At 37.4% G+C, this 21,350-nt stretch overlaps 1 protein-coding gene across 5 annotated transcripts in view; it reads right to left on the bottom strand.

The window, feature by feature from the left end:
- The window catches only part of srgap1a (SLIT-ROBO Rho GTPase activating protein 1a), a 112,762-nt gene that overhangs the window by 50,372 nt on the left and 41,040 nt on the right, over positions 1 to 21,350 (bottom strand). For all 5 annotated transcript variants that reach the window (XM_056261298.1, XM_056261300.1, XM_056261301.1 and 2 more), the window contains exon 3: positions 8,173 to 8,335. In XM_056261298.1, coding sequence (XP_056117273.1) covers positions 8,173 to 8,335 — 163 coding nt within the window. The remainder of the gene's footprint in view (positions 1 to 8,172; positions 8,336 to 21,350) is intronic.

Raw genomic sequence — 21,350 nt, 5'->3', positions numbered from 1 at the left:
TGAAAATAAAAAAAATCTAAGTAAAATATTAAATGAAACAATAAAATAAAATAAATAGCAATAAAATATTCTTATTTTATAAGTCACTTTGGTTAAAAATGCATCGATGTAATTAAATGGCAGTTATTTCTATTTTCAAAAAAGAAGTCATGACCTCTACCTTGCATGAGTCCTGGACTTTGGTATGTTTACATGACAACAATGTACTAAAAATGGAAACGTTTTTCCTTTGAGTTTTTCCACGTACAAACGACAACGCCGTCAAAACGATCCCCGTTCCCACAGATCAGTGAAAACGACTAAAAACGCTGTATTATTCATGCCAGGCCAGTAGTTGGCGATGTCACTTTGTAAAGAAACACTACACGCCTATAGACTGAACACATAATACACATGTGCATGACATCGCCGTTTTCACAAATCCACATTTTGTAGTTTACACTGAGACGATAACAGTATTGATTCTCTAAAAGTTGCACTTAAAATGTAAATGAACTTCCAAAACGCATAAAAAGTTGGCCGTTTTTCGTTGAAAACGGTGTGAGTGTAAACAGCCCCTTAGATGCTGGGCATTTACATGTCAAGTGAGAACTGAAGTTGAGTCATTGTAGCACCACTATCTGCTAGTTGACTTTGTTAAGGACTCTATAAATAACCGTATCAAGCCTCTGGGTATATAGAAGGTTACATCTTTCCATTAAAATTAATCTGGCTATAAAAAATGTACAACCTTCAAGGCACGAACATGAGAGAGCTGACAGCACCATGCGCAGGGCCCATGATGAAGCCAGTCATGTCAAAAATAGTGAGGAGCCATTCACTTTATGGCAGCAGGCAGCATATTGCGTGGCAATAAAGGTACTAAATAAAGTGTTGACAGCCATTTAACATGCATGACGGTTGTAGACAGCTTTACTACATTGCAAATTATGATCAGGGCACTTACAGTGGGATTTATCCTTGAAGACTATGTTATCAGTAGCATTGAACCTACTGTTGAAAATGGAATGCAATTAGTAAAGAAGAATTTTAGATAAAACAAAAAAATAGGATTCATCAAATACTGTAATGTATTGACAGAAAAACAAATAACATCTTTAAAAAAGAACAAACATCTCCTCTGAGTGCATCAGGAAAGTCAACCTTGGATTTCATAAATAACCTAAGAGTTTTAAAAAAGCATGTTGTATAAATAATGAAAACAAAATACATGTGACAAAATCTACCCTACCATGATGGAATTCCTCATTGTACATGCATACTAGGAAAAGGACGTGCGCTCGGCTCCAGTGATGCCATATGTGGTTGAATGCACGACTGTTCCGTGAAAACAGAACATCACAGATCCTTTAACACTCTCTTTTGCATTTAAATGGAAAGAGTTTCTAGTATTTCTTATTTTCACTGTTAACTTGTCAACTGGCTTTTCTAAGATTTAGCTTACACTACTGTTCAAAAGTTTCAGTATGATTTCTTTAATGTTTTTGAAAGAAGTCTCTTATGCTCAACAAGGCTGCATTTATTTAATAAAAAAAAACAGTAATATTGGAAATATTACAATTTAAAATTTTATTATTTTCTATTTTAATATGTTTTAAACTGTAATTTATTCCTGTGATGGCAAAGCTGAATTTTCAGCATCATTACATCAGTCTACAGTGTCGCATAGTCCTTCAAAAAAGCCAAGCCTTTGAATGGTAGTGTACTCCACAAAAACAAATTAGCCATTTTTTTCTAACACCAGCCTGCCAAATAAATGCAAAATAATAAATACATAAATAAAATATCACAAAAAGTGTATGCAAATAAAAAATAAAGACATTTAAAAACGGCAAATTGTAAAAGATGCAGGTACTTAGATCACAGGTTACTAGATTACAATTTAGAAGATTACAGTTTCGGCTGATATATTTTATTTTCATGTTATGACTAACCAAATCTATACTATTTTGTGTAAATTTATTAAAAAATAACCAAATCTTTACTATTTTGTCTAAATTTATTCAAAATAAATAAATCATTTTAAATGCTACAATTAAACGTAGGCATTACAAAATAACATTATAATGACCAGTATGAACATCTGTTCTGTTTTGAAATTTGCTGAAGATTACACATAACAGTATTAAATTGTTAGTCTAAAGACTACATGACGGCAAATGTAATTAAATATAAAAAACAAATGAGCATGCATAATAAAAATATAACAATACTGGATAATATATTGGGGGAGGGATCAAATCCTTAACCTTAAATATGAGCAACAATAAGAGTGACCGCCACTAACAAGTCTCTTGTGAGACAGACTGGAGGTCTACCTCTCTGCAGCTGTGCCTCTGAGGGTTGAAGGGACAGCAGGGGCTTTGCTCTCCTGTATGTGTGGCTCATTACTGAAACCATGTTGTGATCAAAGGAAGCGGGGTGCACTGATTACAGGGAAGAGCAGTTTCAACACCATGGGTGAATGACTGCCCCCCACCAACAACATCCAGCGCCCTTGAGGAAAACAACACACTGCCCTCTCACTTCTCCCACTTTTGTGTCACACAGACAGCTGAGAGCAGCGCCGCCGCTCCCACCACGCGCATCACGCGCTGTGCGTAGGGCACCAAGTGCTGAGGGGGCACCAAAAATAGCCTAATGAAAAACCAATCATCAAACTTCTTGTTATAATCAGATTCAGCGCGTTCTTCCTCTTCATTCCGCAGCGGCGCCGAGCAGAGACAGAGAGCACGTCAGAAACACAGGACAGGGTGTGTGTGTTCATGTGTGTTCATCTGAGCCTCATTGGTCTGTCACCGCTCGTCAATGTCAGAATATTTGAGATGACCAATCAAATCAAAGTAGGCGGGCTTTATGTTCACAGACGCTGAGCGCGAATTTTAACAGTGCAACTCGACGCTTCAGTGTACGGTCAAGTGCGAGATAAGATGTAAGTAGCTAAACTTAACTTTATTTGACAGTTTTTTTAGGTCATAAATGTTAAACGAATGACAAAAAATAATTAGGCAAACTAATATAGTTTTGTCTAATTTCGCCATTTTGAACTGAAAATAGGCCTACATGTAGCCTAGTGTAATAGTTTAGGCTACTGTCATTGTGAGGGGACAAGAAACATGAACAAAGCCGTTTTCATCATGTTAGGCACAGGATTTATAATGAATGTGTACATATTGAGAATAAAATACAAATTGTAACCTTTAGTAAATTAAAAAAGCCAATTTTAGGAGAGGAAGAGACAGGGCAAGATATAAACAAAGAGAAAAAGAGTGTGATGCTGATGAGGAGAGAAAAATCATAAAGGAATTATGCTTAGGGCACCAAAATGGCTAGCAGCGGCACTGGCTGAGAGCAAGAGAAGAGAGAATGTGTGTAATAAGAGGTTGTTTTGTTATATAACTAGTCACTTAAGGCCAACAGACACATCAGCTTTGTTTTGAGGTTCCTTCTATTGGGAGTTTCTGTCATGACTCATGAGGTCTTCTCCAACGTACTTGAACATAAGGTACTTGTTCTAATAAAAACAGCTGTGAGGAGCACAAACACCACCTGGTTTTTATGTCATAATAGAGTACTACACCTTACAGTAATGGGCAGTTTCCCCTTGTGTTAGCATGCAACAAAAGATCGCTCTACATCAGACAAATACAGCATCATTTTAAAGGAATAGCTCAACCAAAAATGAAAAATCACCCTTGTGTGTGGTTTTCAAACCCTTTTAACTTACTTTCTTTTGTGGAGCACAAAAGGTTAAGTTTTGAAGAATATTCTGGTCACTTTTTCCAGAGTAGGGTTGTCAAATTTTTAAAAAATGACAAAAAAAAGTCTCCAGTGGTTTGCTATTCACTTTGTCAATTTTTTTAATGTGACAACCCTAGTCTGGAAAAAGTGACCAGCATATTCTGGTCCTTTGAAAATTAGGGGCTTTCGCACCGGGTAGTAATAGGAACTCAGTTATAGGAACTAGCATTCGCACCACCAGTAGAAACTCTGAAGTGACGTAAGCCGCGCTTGTTGTTGTGACTTTTATTTTGACAGCACGGCGGACATTTATTTTGACGCCGCTGAGAATGCCAGAGCCCGAGCAAGACAGTGCTTGCATTTTCAGTCGGTTTCAATCTGTTAAACAGTCCTGTCTAATACGTTAATAGATATAACTGTTATACAAAGAAAGTAGACCGTATATGAAAAAAGTATTAGCGTTTGCTGTGTGGTTGATGTCCAATGTCGCTAGCTGAGCAAAAATACATAATCATGTTTTGCTTGGTCCCCTCAAATTTGGGTTGAATTTTATCCTTAGTGTAAAGGTTGAGAGATAATATTCTGTTTGTGAGGCTATAATCTGTGTGTACACTGCTTTAAAAAAAAAATGGCCGGTGGTGGTGTTTCGCATGCGTTCGGCTAATCAGCGTACACTTACTAATTTAGTTCCCCCAAAAGGAGTTCCTAGAACTAAAACCATTCTCAGTTCCTGCGGTGCGAACACGCCAAAAAGTAGGTACATTCGCATTTAGTTCTAGGAACTATAAAAAGGTTCCTCATGTGCGAAAGCCATTATATTTGTGGAAAAATGAGGGGGCTTGAGTCATTTAGACCACTTTTATGATCCTTTTATGGTGCTTTTTTGAACTGTTCTGAACTTCACAGCTTCGGTTCTGATTCACTTATTATATTTTAAAAGTGTGGCTAAAATACTGTTCAATGGAAGAAAGAAACTCAAACTGGTTAGGAACAACATACGGATGGGTAAATAATGACAGAATATACATTTTTGGGGTGAATTCTCTCTTTAACCATCTCAAAGCCAGTCAGATCTGCTGGTCAAGCCCTCTGAATAACCCCTGTTTGAGACCAAACTTATACCTCCCACATTCCAGCCTTGTAATTTGCTGTTGTGGTCGTCTCATATGACTCGCATGCATGGCAGCACATAATCTGTTTGGGAGTTGTCCCCCTTCTGTGGCCTGCGCTGGAGGGACCGCCACGTCGTCTTGGTCATGGGGCCGCAGACATCAAACGACAGGCAGGAGGCCATGATTAGAGCTCGGTCTTTAGGAACTTCTCAGAACAGAACCGCAGCCCAGAACCAGAGGTCCCGTATGGCCAGACTCCCATCGTAAATCTGACAAGTGAATACAGGCACACAAACAATCCCGTACCCCACAAAACATCACATGCCCCACATCTGAGATAAGCAAGAACTAACTGCACACAGGTACACTTTAAAAGTCTTTAAATCCTCTTTACACCGCAAAAGCAGCACATAGATTGCATGTGAAGAAATTACAATTCACAAAAAGGTTTGCATAGTATTATAATACAGCATCTGAGGTAGTCCAAAAGTATTTATACAGCAATGACAATCGCAGGAAACTACGCATCAAACGCATTGACTAAACGTTACCATTTGAGCTCATTCTACTATATCAAAGCTGATAGAAACCAAGACCTGCGCTGACTGTCATAACAAAGACAATTATTAAAGGGATAGTTCACCCAGAAATGGATATTCTTTTATCATATATTCACCTGATGTCGTTCCAAACCTGTATGACTTACTTTCTTGTGTGGAGGATATATTGAAAATAAAAAGATTTAAATAAATAAATAAAATATAGTTTTGGTTTGTGAAGGTCCGGATCCAAAACGACACTAAACCCCATTTGTATTTCATTGTATGGACGAAAACAGTTGAAACATTTTTAAAATACTTTTTGGTAACACTTTATTTTACAGTGTCCTTGTTACATACTGTATGTTACATGTTCTTACCATAGTAATAACAGTAAATTATGCGTAATTACATGCAACTAACCCTCAACAAAACCCTAATCCTACCCTAACCTTATAGTAAGTACATGTTGTTGATTAATATTAGTCAGTACTTAAATATATAATTTCATTGTAACCTTTTTATATACTTTCTTCGGTGAAAAAAAAAAAAATATATTTATAAAAATCTAAGTAAAGAAGTCAAATCTAAAGTTAATCATACAAATTTAGAACAAGGTGAGTAAATGATCACATCATTTCCATTTTTGGCTGAACTATCCCTTTAAGAAAAGCTTAAATATGCTGTAAAGTTGCTTTTAGGGTCCAAAAATATACCAGGAACTGCTTGAAATATAAAAATTCAAAAGGAATAAAAATAGCTTTTGCAAAAGAATAACAACAAAAAAAAGGAAAGAGGACTGACAGTAAAACAATAGACAGAGAAAGTAATCTAGCTCAACGAAGAGTTTTTTTTTTTTTTTTTGCTATTTCCATAGCTAAAAATAACTCTACTTCACATTTACGCCATAAGATGTGGTGTCTTGATTAACAGCTGGTTGTTATTCTCCAGAATGGCAGATAATAATTTTTTCATGTGAATTTTAAAGGGAATGTTCAAAAGTTAATCGACTGCATTTGTGCACACAGGCATTATTGTTGATCACCAAAGAAAATATATTTTTTGTAAACAGTACTATAACACACTTACGATGGATATAAACATGGAAAAAGTAAAAAAAAAATTAAGTGACAAGTGAAAAGTTTGTCAAATATTTACTTAGCATGCTAACATTCCTTAAAAATATATATATTTTTTAGCAGAGCTGAATAACTTATAAATGACCATTCAAGTGGCCATGAATAAGTTTGGGGTCAAATTTGTTTGGGAACTGTGATTCATTTTATTTTATTTTTTTCAAAATTCTTTGACGAATAAAAAGTTTAAAGCTGCAGTCCGTATCTTTTTCTCTTTGTCGCCATCTCTCTGTTCGAAATCTGTAACTGCAGTGATTCGCGGAATTATCATCTTTACGTGGGTTGAAATCGGCATGAAACAGCGCGGATGAACACAGTGCTTTGAGGCGAGTGCTGCTGTCAGTCACCGCGCTGTGTGGATACTGTCATACAGAATCACAGATTCACTTTTTGAAAGCTTGACCAACATAAGAATTTTCATAAGAAAATGTCTTCTGAACAAGTAAGTAAAATCCATTTTTGTTCTGACCAACTAAGGGGGGAAAAAGCATTCGACATGATAAGCTTCGTTAGATTTAATCAACGCGATTTACAGCAACCGTGCAAATTATAGCCTACTTTGTTCTCAAATTGTTCATGTTAACAACATCAGCATTGCGTGACTAATGTTAAATTTAATGTGTTTTATGGTTAGCAGCTACCTGCGTAGTTCAGAATTCATATTCTCCATAATAGCAAAACGAGAAAGGCACAACAAAGGAAACTCCAACTGTGTGAATTAAGAAAACGTACTGTTACACGATTGAACTATTGAAATGTCTTACTTGTTCAGCAGAAAAAAGCCGTCTCTTCTTCCGTTTTCAACCCCTTCAAAACACGGAGTTCACGCACTTTTCAAAAGCCCCGCCGATGTTTAAATCCTTGTGTTCGCATGAGACGGTTTCTTTCTCTTTCTCTAGCCACCTTAATTCCGAAGTACGAAGTCTTTTGGGTTTTATAACTGCTGAATCTCCAGTTGACACTGATGATTGTTGTTTGGATCTTTCTGGATGCCATAAGTTTAATTATGTAAAGTGCTGCGAGAAAAGCCTATACATCTAAACATCTCGTCACGCGCAGTATAGCCGGTTAGCCGAAACTCCTCCTTTATGTGTACGGGTGTGACGTAATGATGCAAAGACATGCTCGAATTTCCCGCGGAAACCCACCAGTACCACTGGAATTAAAATCATTATTACAAGCTAACCGTTTTGAATCTAGCTATGGCAAGCAGATAGTTTTGACCACTGGCAGAATAAGTTTTTTTTAATATAATTATTTTGGATTATTTTTAACTTAAAAAAGTTACGGATTGGAGCTTTAATGTGACAGCAATTTTCTGAAACAAATATTTTCTAACATTTTAAATGTCTTTGCTGTCACTTCAGATCAATTTAATGTGTCCTCACTGAATAAAAATATGATTTTATTTTTTTAATAAAAAAAATCTTACTGACCCCTACTGAACAGTAGTGTATCTTCAGCCTGATTATCAATAAAGAGATTATGGCTGCCAACTTGAATATTTGCAATGAATTTTCCTTGAATGCTGTTTTATTTTATAGCATGTTTTAAAACATGTTTTCAGGAGTCAACAAGTTATTTTGAGACTTTAAAGAACATTTAGAGACTGGAGGTCTTTGAAATGTAATCAAAAACACGGACCTTTTTCATAAGACGTGTGGAGTCGTCACTAATCTGCATAAAGCGCATGATGACGTTGTTCAGATAAATGTCGCTCAATGTCGCATGATCTTTGCTCTCCCGTCGAACCTGGTTCAGCAACAGGTACCAGCAGTTCACCGGAGACAAGAGATTCTGGTCTTTCCTGCATGTGAGAGAAAAACAGAGAAATAGACACTGATCAAACATAATGAAAGGCTCCTGTCTGCGGGCTGTCAGGACCATCTGTGCACTTAACTCATGAACTGGATGAAACCACAGACAGATCCATCTTCCCAGCACCCATCAGGATGCTTTAAGAGCCATTCACGTGGACACACACACACATTAACATCCCTCTCATCTCTTCCCTTGATGATACATGGCCTATTTAAGCATTCACGATCTGTGGATACTTTGTAGCATGCATGCAGAGCAACAGAACCGTGAGTTGGACCTAAAAGTAATGTGGAACATCATGTGCTTCTGGGACATATGGGAGATTCAGAAACTTTCTGGGTCAGAACTCTCCAGATTATTACGTACCTGCAATATGACAAACACAGTTTCTAGTATTTCATTATATATTTTCAAATATTTGCATAGGGACAACACACAAAAAAAAATCAGATATGACAGAAAGGGTTTATTTTGTGATAATGACTGAATGACAATAGGCTACTTTGTTCCACTTTATTACCCAGCTACTTTATAAATAAATACACCACTGATGAAATTCAAAAGTTCAGGGTCAGTAAGATTTTTTTATTAAAGAAATTAATAGTTTTATTTCAGCAAGGATGCATTAAATTGATCAAAAGTGACAGTAAAGATATTTATAAAGTTTATCAAAAGATAGATGAAACAAAATATTTCTATTTCAAATAAATTATGTTCTTTTGAACTTTCTATTCATCAAAGAATCCTGAAAAAAAATTATCCCGGTTTCCACAAAATATTAAGCAGCACATCTGTTTTCAATATTGATAATGCTAATAATAATAAATGTTTCTAGAGCACCAAATCAGCAAATTAGAATGATTTCTGAAGGATCATGTGACACTGAAAACTGGAGTAATGATGCTGAAAATTCAGCTTTGCCATCACAGGAAAAAAATACAATTTGAAATATACTATAATAGAAAAGTTATTTTGAATATTAATAATATTTTACAATATTAATGTTTCTACTGTATGTAGATTTTTTTAATGAATGAATGAGCATTAGAGACATCTTTCAAAACATTTTAAAAATTCTTACCAACCCCAGACCTTTGAACAGCAGTTTATTTGAGCACAAAATATTGATTTGTTGAAATTATTTCATCATCTTAGTTTCGAAATCAGCTTAAAGCTTTAATAAGAAAAGTATCAGTATATCAGAATACTAGAGCATTAATATTAATTATATGTTGAAACATTTAAAAAAAAAAAGTTAAATAGATCTATTATTTATCAGCAATCAAAGTTTCATGTTTTCTGCTATTTAATTCTCTTTTTAAATTCATCTATAGCTCTTTGTGTCTCCTAGCAGTTCCTTGTTCTTCCAGAAGAATAAAGAAACAAAATAATCTTTACAGAGAAAATAATCTTACAGGCTAAAACAAACTTCTAACCCCCTAAATATTTACAATAGTAATAGCAATGTTGTTATATCAAGTAAAAAAAATAAAAACAGAAGAAAATGTTGCATTTGAGGAGGAGGTGACATTGGCAGCTTATAGACATTTGGAAGTAAGCAAGGAAGTATTTTTCAGCTCCATTTCCCTTCATAACCCTCCCTACAAAACAGGCAATGCATTTCACTGTAGGCGAAGGAAATATGTATCCGCACCACCAATACATCTAGTTTTTAACCTTAACAGTGTTCTTCAAAAACAGGAAACAAACTAAATCCATAAAGATGATAGACATTCCTTAGACAGTAACTGATTTGTTTAGACAGCCAGGGTTGGAGGATGTAATCTGTGAGACTGGATCAAATGGATAATCTAATTGAGCTAAAACCCTAAAGATGCATGGTCACAATATGAACACGCCAGGGATTCACATTGCAGGGAGAATTATGAGAGCCTGAGCGCTTTCTGTCAGTCTGCAATTACTGTAAATCCTTTCACAAGTCCGTCTCAGCCTTTAAAGCACGCACTCAGGATTGTGTGTAAAGAATCATAAAGTACACAGACTGCATGTAGCTACTATATGAGTCAACTGAGTCGAGTTGGGTTGTCAGAAAGCTGAAAGTGTGTACACATGATTCGGATTCATAAAGTAGCAAAAACATAGCTTCTGCTTCTTGAGCACTGAAATGCATGAATAAAAAAGGGCAACAATATTAAAGTCACAAGGCTAATACATTCCTGGCAGGCATGAGTGGACGATAAGAGAGAACTTGGTCTACCTCACAAACCCTAATAATGGAATATGAATTTAATAACGGAAAATGGTTGAAGTTTCAGGGCTGACAAACAGCCCTGAAACTTCAACGCACATTTATCTCGGGTTAACTGAGCGAGTGGCCTTGTAAAGTGGCTAATGTTAAGCTACTTTTTTCAAATGATAAGCCATGTTTGATGCCAATGAATGAAAAGCGACGTTTGGATTTTATGCCCGATATAATTACCACATGGACCAGCGGTATTAAAGCGTCATCGGACTGATTCCTGTGGTGTTTTGTTTTTCTCTGCGACTAGCCGACTAATTAAAATTCGATCAACTAAGCCTCTTTTCGTCGACTTTTAAAGCTGCTGTAGGTAACTTTTGAAAAAATGTATTTGCTAAAACTGTCATTATGTCCTGACAGTAGAATATGAGACAGATAATCTGTGTAAAAATCAAGCTCTTCTGGCTCCTCCCAGTGGTCCTATTGCCATTTGCAAGAAATACACGCTCCCGGTCAGAAACAACCAATCAGAGCCAGGAGGAATGTCTTAGCAGTGTCAATCACGCTCGTGTACGCGCTGGTCACACCCCTCTCTTGCACAGCGCGAGCCGTCGTTCAAACTCAAGATTGCCGGCGTGCTTCAGCTGTGCTTATGACGGAGAAACAACCTAAACGGCCAATTCTCGAGTGACACCTGCTCATAAAACAAAGAGGTAAAAGGAAAAAGACTGATGACGATAAACAAGCGAAAAAGAAAGAATTACACTTGAGCCCATTGACTCGGTGTCAAAACTCTAGCCGCATAACATAAATAAAATGTAGATAAAATGTCACGCACTCTGCTAAGCAACAATTGAAATCTGCTAATTCACTGGCTTGTCATGTTGCTGAAATAATGTACTAGCACACCTTATCTAGCATTATATATCGCTAGAATAATTACTTGCATACTGTAACGTTAGTTACCGTTATATTAACGTTATCTTACTAGCTAACTTATAGAAAGAGTGCAACGTTATAAAGTTACATGTAGGCTATTGCAAAATACATAATGATTTGAGGACCAAGTTTGTAGTCAAAGTATGGGCAGGCCATAGTCAATGTAAAGCATATTATTGACGTTTAGTCCCTATTAGTGAATGTGCCATATAACTTTTTATCCGCTGTTATCGGTGGCCCTGTTTACTAGCCTGCGCGTTCACGACAGGCTCCGCTGTGGAGGACGAGCTGTGGAGGGAGGGCTGTAGCGCAGCAGAGAGCAAGGGGGTGGGACCTGTAAGTTGTGCTTGTTCAAGTTTTCAGGCTAAGTCAACGTTTTCTCAAAACTTCCTACTGCAGCTTTAAGGGGCAGCCCTACTTCATACTAGATCATAGAATTAAAAAAATTGAGCCAAATGTGTCCGTAATGAAGAACGCAAGGAAAGGGGAGAAAGAAGGATCTAACATTCATTTGTTAAAGGTGAACTAAGTAACTTTTTTACCTTAACCGAACAGCTTTGGAGTCATTGTAATGTTTATATTACTGATTTTGTGTTGAATGGTGGTCGTCTCGCACCCCCCTGGTGCCTGTGAGCCGCAAAACCACCCTTGCAACTTTGGGCCGGCGAGCCGCCGGCCTGAGTGTTAGGAAGTATCGTGTGATATCAGGTCTCGCGAGGTAACGAATTGCTTTACGGCAAAAAAACAGATCTGATAAAATTCTGATAAAATGAGCATCAAACAGAAATAACCCGGCGCCGTATACATGTGGTGTTCGAGGCGCACATACAATACAGACTGCCGACAGTTAAACAGGGCGCGTGCGCAGCTCTTAAAGGGGCCATACCTTATTTCCACTCGTTACAGCGTCCATCCAACTGAACAGGTACCGGTGTACAGGGGGAGGGGATCCGGCCGTGAGTGCGAGCCATCTCTGCGTGAGTGCTATTCACGACAGTACAAGTACTCCACAGCGACTCTAGGGGTCGCTGTTTGACAAAAACGGAATTCCTACTGAGTGCTGCTTTAAATAAATAATCACATTTAAAAATAAAAAAAATAAAAAATGCATTTATATATTTAATATGTGCAAATGACACATCCTAATTTTAGAGCTCACATACGCAAAAGTAAATACATACAATTATTTAAATAAGTAAAAATGATATATACAGAAATCCATCTATAAGCTCACAGCCATGGTGGGCATAGGAGTGATGACAACTGGGGAGGAAGTGGTCACACTGGGTAATCAAAAGACATGATGAGTTAATTTGGAAAGCACGTGACGTGACAAATCAGAACTGATACAAAAGCAGCCATTACTGCTGAGTAGAGCAGAGAGCCAGCAGCAACATTAAAGGCTTCAGTAAATCAGCTCTACTGCTCACACCAGATTAAATAACCACCCGCTCTCCACTACTCTTCACTGCACAGCTCACATCTTGGTGCTTCCACAGAGCAGAATTTGATCAAAAACTTCTAAATAAGTTGAGAAGAGAAAACGACCCATAAAAAAAAGCTTATATAAATTAAGGCAAAAGAGCAATATGACTAGATCATCTCAAGGGAACGGAACACTTTCTACAAAATTTTAAATTACTCCAGAGAGTGAAGATGGACCAGGAATAAAAAAAAAGTGGTGTCACAACCAACTTTAAAACAATAATTCACCCAAAAGTGAAAACGGTTATTATTTACTAACTCTTATCATTCCAAACCCTCATGACTTATTTTCTTCTGTGGAACAAAAAATTAGGTATTTTGAAGAGTCTTCACACTTTCCCATTCAACAACAGTTCACACTGAACAACAATGTTGTTATTGTTAGCTAATTTTAATTTATTGAAATAAAGCAGAAATAAAATAAAATATAAATATTAGATTAAAAAAATACTTTTAAAAAAAGGTTACGAAAATATATAAATTTGCCTAGAAGACTAACTGAAATAAAATAAGTTCAAGTACTAAAATAATTAATTTATTTTAGTTGTAGTAAAATAAAGCTATATAAAATACCACAAAATAGAAATAGAACATAACAATTACTAAAAAGTGTTATTTCAAAAATTGTATAAGTACAATAACAGTAAATAAATAATACTTAAATAACACTGACCACATCTGTCAAGCTCCAAAAAAAAAAAAAAACTATCATACAATAAATGGCATTATGTGCTATATTTGGAACACTGAACAAATTGTTCACTTTGATCTGAGAACCGAATCGAATCAACCAGTTCACTGAAAAGAACGGATTTAAAAGGACGATTTGCTCTCTTATATAGTTCTTGTGTTCTCATTAATACCTCATTTTTAATTCCAAAGAAAATCATTAAGGGTTTAAACAAAATGTGAGTGAATAAATAAGGACAGATATTTGTATTTTTTTTACATGTTTACAACAATATTTAAGGAATGATATAATAATGAATGATGAAATCAATGTCTCCAATGTCTGTTTAGACAATTATGAAGATCTAGATAAGTCAAAACTGCCACTGAAAAGCCATTATAAATTCCTTACAATTTTCCAGAAAGCGATACCAATGTGCCAGTTCCCAGGTGTAAGCAAGTCTATATAACATCATTGGTGGCAATTACCCAAATTAATTACACTAAAATGAATGTGGCCCAAATCTGCTGATATCATAATAACCAATGGCATAAATACACCACAACTACAAGCGATCCAGTAACTACATCAACACAGCAGCCAGAGGAACTTCATTCTGTGCTGGTGTAAACATCCTGCAGATCGTAAACATTATATTTAGGGATGTCCCGATCCGATACTCAGGATCGGTATCGGCTCCGATACTGCCATTTTTGCGGGATCGGGTATCGATCAGACGAGGCCGATCCAAATCCGATATTGTGGGTATACTATTATGTGTTATTGTTAAGCCCCACAAAAGGCACAAAAACATTCTAAAGTACCATAACGTTTTCGTGCACTCTATTATAAGTGTTCTGAAGCCATTATGAGAGATATAAATTAATATTTAAGTCATTAAATTCAAGATCACGTAAACTTTTCCCTCTCGCGGCTGTCAGTCATTCTCCATTCAGCATTCAAACAGCGCGTCGCGTTCGGTTTACAGTCAATGATGAAACTATCTTCAAGATGATTCAATGTTAATACTATTATACTTGATCTGTAAGATAAAGGTCTATGTTTTCGCATAAAACAACTTTATCTTGCTGGACTTTATTGCTGTAACTCAATCGTGTTACTCTCTACCGGGTGTCGGACGCTGTCGGTTTGATCACAACACTAGAGTCAGAGCACTATAATTGTTCCTCACGCGCACAGTAACTGAAATTTAAAACTGTTAAAAGAAAAGGCTCAATAAACGATTGCATAGATAGATACTGTATAATACACTGTCCATCAATATGTATCTCCGTTGTGCTTTGAACTTTTCAAAGCGGACTCGACGCGCTGCGTGCTGTAACTCCACGTGGCTTCAAGCGCATCATTCTCCGCTCGGGATGCGCATAAGCGCTTTGTGCCGCACTGTATTGGAGCCTTTCATATCATAATGCAGTGACGCAATTAAAGCTTATTAACATTAATAATTATTAATGTTGCTGCCTCATTAAATAGCTGTGCAATACACTTAAAACATGTCTCAATTTTATAGCAGATTTAGCTATATCTAAAATAATTATCTTTTTCATTTTTGTTATTTTGTTTTTCATGAATGTACTTTACAACAATAAAAAGAGCCATGTGTATTATCCACTAATCTAGTTTATAATAGCATTTTTGTCATAGATTATGATCATATATTTTGGGGATTTGTTGTTTATCTTTATAATGAAGCTGTCTGTATTAAGTAGATTTTGTTTAACACACACAAGAGTGATAATCAGTTTAACACACAGTTATAGAAATTCTACTTGATTTAAAAAACAAAAACTGTACTGGTATTTACAATGTAGAATGCTGCTGTTTAAATTGTTTTAACTTTAAACCTGTTGGTAGCTAGCTAGCTTTAAGTACTGAAGTATCTGTATTTTCTTTCATTTATATATTTCTTTATTTTTTTGTAGTGTTTGAATAAAGGGTGGCAATCTTTCATAATGTTGTGGACTATATAGGAGGTATTTTTTAGGTGGCTAATTGAGAAAATTGCTATATTTTTTATTAGTTTAAGAATAAAATAAAAATATCGGATTAATATCGGTATCGGCAAAAGCCAAAGCTGCGGCATCGGTATCGGTATCGGAAGTGAAAAAGTGGTATCGGGACATCCCTAATTATATTGACAGCTCATCGATTGCGAAATGCCAGAGCAAACTAGAGCGCTTCACTGGAGGGTTTGGCAGCCAACAGCAAGGTCATCAAAATGAATGTGAGTGAAGGTGCAATCACGCAGACAACTAAAACCCGAACAAACTTACTGGGGCATAGCGTTTCATCATAATACCTTACCTTATATGAAGTGAATTCCATTTCATTTTAGGCGTGTAACCAAAATGAAAACGGTTCAGACCTACTGTACCCTAAAAAAAACACTTACACTCAGTTTCCTACAGGAAATGTGTCCTTGTGGAAAGTCTATTTGGCTCAAAGGCATCTGCAAAATGACAAGTAGGAAGGAAATCTGAAGTCCAAATCTGGCAGCTGGATGATGAATATAATTAAATAGATCCTATCCTGAGTCCTGCACCCCTCCTTGGGCAAACTGTATGCGATGCCTGTTAGCTCAACAAACACGCGCACTAAACTAAGCATCAGTCGATTAGTCGCCACGACGACAGTGTCATCTGGGAAAAGTTTACTCACACAGCTCACAAAACCCTGCCTTGTAAATGTGCACAAGTGAGGACAGAACCTGGAGCGGTCACGGCATCAGTAAGTAGAGGGTGGGTGGTGTGAATGCCTAAATATAGGCTACAACTGTTAAATTACAGGAATTGACACATAAACTGAAATCAATTTTTTTTTTTTCAGTATTTACTGGGAATTCACGAAAATATTTAATTATTTAAAAGTTTGGCGTCGGTAATGTTTTTAATGTTTTTGAAAGAAGTCTCTTATGTTCATGTTCAACAAGGCTGCATTTATTTACTGCAGTAAAACAGTAATAAAATGTTTTCTATTTTAATATATTTTAAAATGTAATTTATTTAAGCTGGATTTTCAGCCATTTCTCCAGGCTTCAGAGTCACATGATCCTTTAGAAATCAATCTAATATCCTGATTTAGTGTAACATTTATATTACCAATGTTGTGCAGCTTAATATTTTTGTGGAAACTGATTTTTTTTTTTTTTCAGGATTCTTTGATGAATAGAAAGTTCAAACAGAATGTATTTGTAATTAATTTTTCTAAAAATGTAAAAGTCTTTGTTACGTTTGATTAAATTTAATGCGTCCTTGCAGAATAAAAGTTAGTGTAAAATGTGCATAATGTATTGTCAAGGCTGCTAGTAGATTGAAACTGACAAAAGGGAGCTATCGCTTGTGTTGGTCAAGCAGGAATGGTTATAGGCCAGTACGATATTCTCTAAAATGGCCGATTTATCGCCCTAGCACTTTAAATTGTAGCGAAATTAGATCCTGTGGTCAATTCTATGTTATTACTTTTTATCTACCCACAATCCTCTACAAAAGTCATAAATCTAATTTTCAGTACAAAAAAAAAATATATATACTAAAATGGAAACTTTCAGTTAGGACCTAACCAAATCCATACATACACTAGCTACGCGTGGTAATGTGACCACATCTCTCTGGTATTCAACTTTCAGGCCAGATCCATCACACTTTGCTCTGAGAGTCACCTGAGATGCTCCTAGTGCTGTTGAGAAGATTCATTCTGTGACTACAATAAACAAACAGTGCAGTAAACTGTTTCTTGACAAACAGTCACTTAATATTCCCTCTCACTGGTTTTGCAGAATTCTGCTGACTGCATATATCAGGCCAACTTCAACAAGGGTAAAACACACCCTCTACTTTGGCTCAGCTGGCCTCATCTAGACGCCATCGGTCAGACATCGGGCCAGACCTCTGGACTACGGAACAAAGTGGGATACAAACACAGCGGCAATGGCGCGGACCTCTTTGCTGAAGCCCTGTGGTTACAGAAGAGTCCAAATTTAGCTGAAAGACCTGTTAAAACGACTCGAAATGATTTTAAAATGAGATGTTCTTTTCTAACAACTCTGGGGTGCACGGATATCCCAGTTAATAAAGCTCATGCTGATTTCATTCAACAAACACATCTGAGCTAAACTGGCTTTAGAAATGGCTCCCCAACCCTGGCTGCCTTTATAGTTTTTTTAATCTCTTAAAAGGCAAAAATCCCGATCTTCACCAATAACCTCACACTGTAATATGTACCCTTCTTTACTTCTGCATCTGTTAATACTCTGTCAGGTATTTAAAAACTGGCAGGTTTGGCATCTTGTGTTTCAGAATATGGTAGTGAGTTGTGTCAAGTATCTTATACTTCTCTCAAACCAACAGGCCACATAAACCACAAGTGCCACGACGAGATTCTCCATTGCCTCCAGTTGTGCACACAGCTGCTGGACTCATTTAGGGCTATTAAACCAGCATTTGGTCTATTTACAGAAATGAAAAGCAAACACACTCAATATTTTGAGTTTTTGGTTTCTGTACTAACATCATGTTGATATAGACTATTTTCCAGCCAGTGACTGAACTGGCATAATAAGACCATGATGATCACGGTTTGACTTTGTTCCTGTCAATATTTCATAATGTCTCAATACTGCACTACACTGAGAATAAATCAGCAGGAAAAGATAAATACAAGGAGTAGTAATGATTAAGAAATAAAGACCCATTATGGGCTCACTGAGAGATGTATATATTTTACTAAATAAGATTATGTGAAATCTACAATATCAAGGAGCCTATAATGATTATTTCCTAATTAACTAATGAATGGCACGTCGCAATGTTGTTTTTGGCACATGTAACAGTGCTTTAAGATTTTCAGGTCTAACAGTAATATATTCAGTTAGGAAATATATAGAAATGTAATCAAGTAATCAAATGTAAAATAACACAGCACAGTCTTTAATGTATAATTAAATATATTAATCATCCTTATTAAAGCTACAAAAAGTTATTCAGTCAAGAGCAGTGAGTGATTATCTCTTTTACTTATGTTCAGAAAGAAGGCTCACACAGTCACACCTGCCTAGCCTCGTGAGACCATCCTGATCTCGCGAGCTTTCAAGGTTTCACTCGCAGATCAGTCTGGATACTTTCCGTTAAAGAAAATTTGGGAGCAGTTCACCAAACGAACGTCCAATCAGCGTTGGCTTTGAGGCGGGTTGAGGTGTGACGCAACGAGAAGCGCGTCAGTTCAGTCTAAAGAACATGTCGGCTTCAGCGGATGAAACTAGCATCAGCGTGGCTATCGAGCAAGTTTTATCGGAATTACAGAGTATTTCTTCACTGAAAGAAGAGCAAAACACTGCTCTGGAGGCTTTTCTCAGAGGAAAAGATACGCTCTGTTAGTACGTCATATGCTTCGTTGATCTGATTGGTTGATTTGGCCCGTCTATCACCAACATAGGCCAATCAGCTAACCAGTATTTTCGCCCCTTACCAAAACTACTTCAACGGAAGGTTTCCAGATGGATATGCGGAGCAAATCCATCTGGCGGAGTCAGGTTAACACCTGCCTTGATTGCATTTTGCTTTTCTTTTCCATATGTTTTCTTATTCATATACACTCACCTAAAGGATTATTAGGAACACCATACTAATACTGTGTTTGACCCCCTTTCGCCTTCAGAACTGCCTTAATTCTACGTGGCATTGATTCAACAAGGTGCAAAAAGCATTCTTTAGAAATGTTGGCCCATATTGATAGGATAGCATCTTGCAGTTGATGGAGATTTGTGGGATGCACATCCAGGGCACGAAGCTCCCGTTCCACCACATCCCAAAGATGCTCTATTGGGTTGAGATCTGGTGACTGTGGGGGCCATTTTAGTACAGTGAACTCATTGTCATGTTCAAGAAACCAATTTGAAATGATTCGAGCTTTGTGACATGGTGCATTATCCTGCTGGAAGTAGCCATCAGAGGATGGGTACATGGTGGCCATAAAGGGATGGACATGGTCAGAAACAATGCTCAGGTAGGCCGTGGCATTTAAACGATGCCCAATTGGCACTAAGGGGCATAAAGTGTGCCAAGAAAACATCCCCCACACCATTACACCACCACCACCAGCCTGCACAGTGGTAACAAGGCATGATGGATCCATGTTCTCATTCTGTTTACGCCAAATTCTGACTCTACCATCTGAATGTCTCAACAGAAATCGAGACTCATCAGACCAGGCAACATTTTTCCAGTCTTCAACTGTTCAATTTTGGTGAGCTCTTGCAAATTGTAGCCTCTTTTTCCTATTTGTAGTGGAGATGAGTGGTACCCGGTGGGCTCTTCTGCTGTTGTAGCCCATCCGCCTCAAGGTTGTGCGTGTTGTGGCTTCACAAATGCTTTGCTGCATACCTCGGTTGTAACGAGTGGTTATTTCAGTCAAAGTTGCTCTTCTATCAGCTTGAATCAGTCGGCCCATTCTCCTCTGACCTCTATCAACCATCTCTAGGGTTTACAGAGAATGGTCCGAAAAAGAAAAAACATCCAGTGAGCGGCAGTTGTGTGGGCGGAAATGCCTTGTTGATGCCAGAGGTCAGAGGAGAATGGCCAGACTGGTTCGAGCTGATAGAAGGGCAACAGTGACTGAAATAACCACTCGTTACAACCGAGGTATGCAGCAAAGCATTTGTGAAGCCACAACACGCACAACCTTGAGGCGGATGGGCTACAACAGCAGAAGACTCCACCGGGTACCACTCATCTCCACTACAAATAGGAAAAAGAGGCTACAATTTGCAAGAGCTCACCAAAATTGAACAGTTGAAGACTGGAAAAATGTTGCCTGGTCTGATGAGTCTCGATTTCTGTTGAGACATTCAGATGTTAGAGTCAGAATTTGGCGTAAACAGAATGAGAACATGGAACCATCATGCCTTGTTACCACTGTGCAGGCTGGTGGTGGTGGTGTAATGGTGTGGGGGATGTTTTCCTGGCACACTTTAGGCCCCTTAGTGCCAATTGGGCATCGTTTAAATGCCACGGCCTACCTGAGCATTGTTTCTGACCATGTCCATCCCTTTATGGCCACCATGTACCCATCCTCTGATGGCTACTTCCACCATGTCACAAAGCTCTAATCATTTCAAATTGGTTTCTTGAACATGACAATGAGTTCACTGTACTAAAATGGCCTCCACAGTCACCAGATCTCAACCCAATAGAGCATCTTTGGGATGTGGTGGAACGGGAGATTCGCATCATGGATGTGCAGCCGACAAATCTGCGGCAACTGTGTGATGCCATCATGTCAATATGGACCAAACTCCCTGAGGAATGCTTCCAGCACCTTGTTGAATCTATGCCACAAAGAATTGAGGCAGTTCTGAAGGCAAAAGGGGGTCCAACCCGTTACTAGCATGGGGTACCTAATAAAGTGGCCGGTGAGTGTATATATATATATGTATAAAACATAATTTAGGGATCCGTTGGGAAAGGAAAAGCGTCAACTTAATCTCAATCCCTTGAAGTGCCATTTATTAATAGAAAATAAAAGATAAGCATGATTACTTCCTATTTCCACTTAATGTAAATAAGTGACACCATCATTTGCATTACATCATTTGGAACAAGTTCATATGGCACATAGCACACATAGCAGTTCAACAGAAGTTAAACTGTTCGTAACATTTTAGGAAATAATAATGATGCTGTGGGTCAGTGG

Source organism: Rhinichthys klamathensis, unplaced genomic scaffold, assembly GCF_029890125.1.
Source record: "Rhinichthys klamathensis goyatoka isolate OS25496 unplaced genomic scaffold, OSU_Roscu_1.1 h1tg000181l_1, whole genome shotgun sequence".
NCBI classification, from domain to species: Eukaryota; Metazoa; Chordata; class Actinopteri; order Cypriniformes; family Leuciscidae; genus Rhinichthys; species Rhinichthys klamathensis.
Note: the sequence above shows the minus strand (reverse complement) of the source record. Positions and strands in the feature narration are given on the sequence as shown.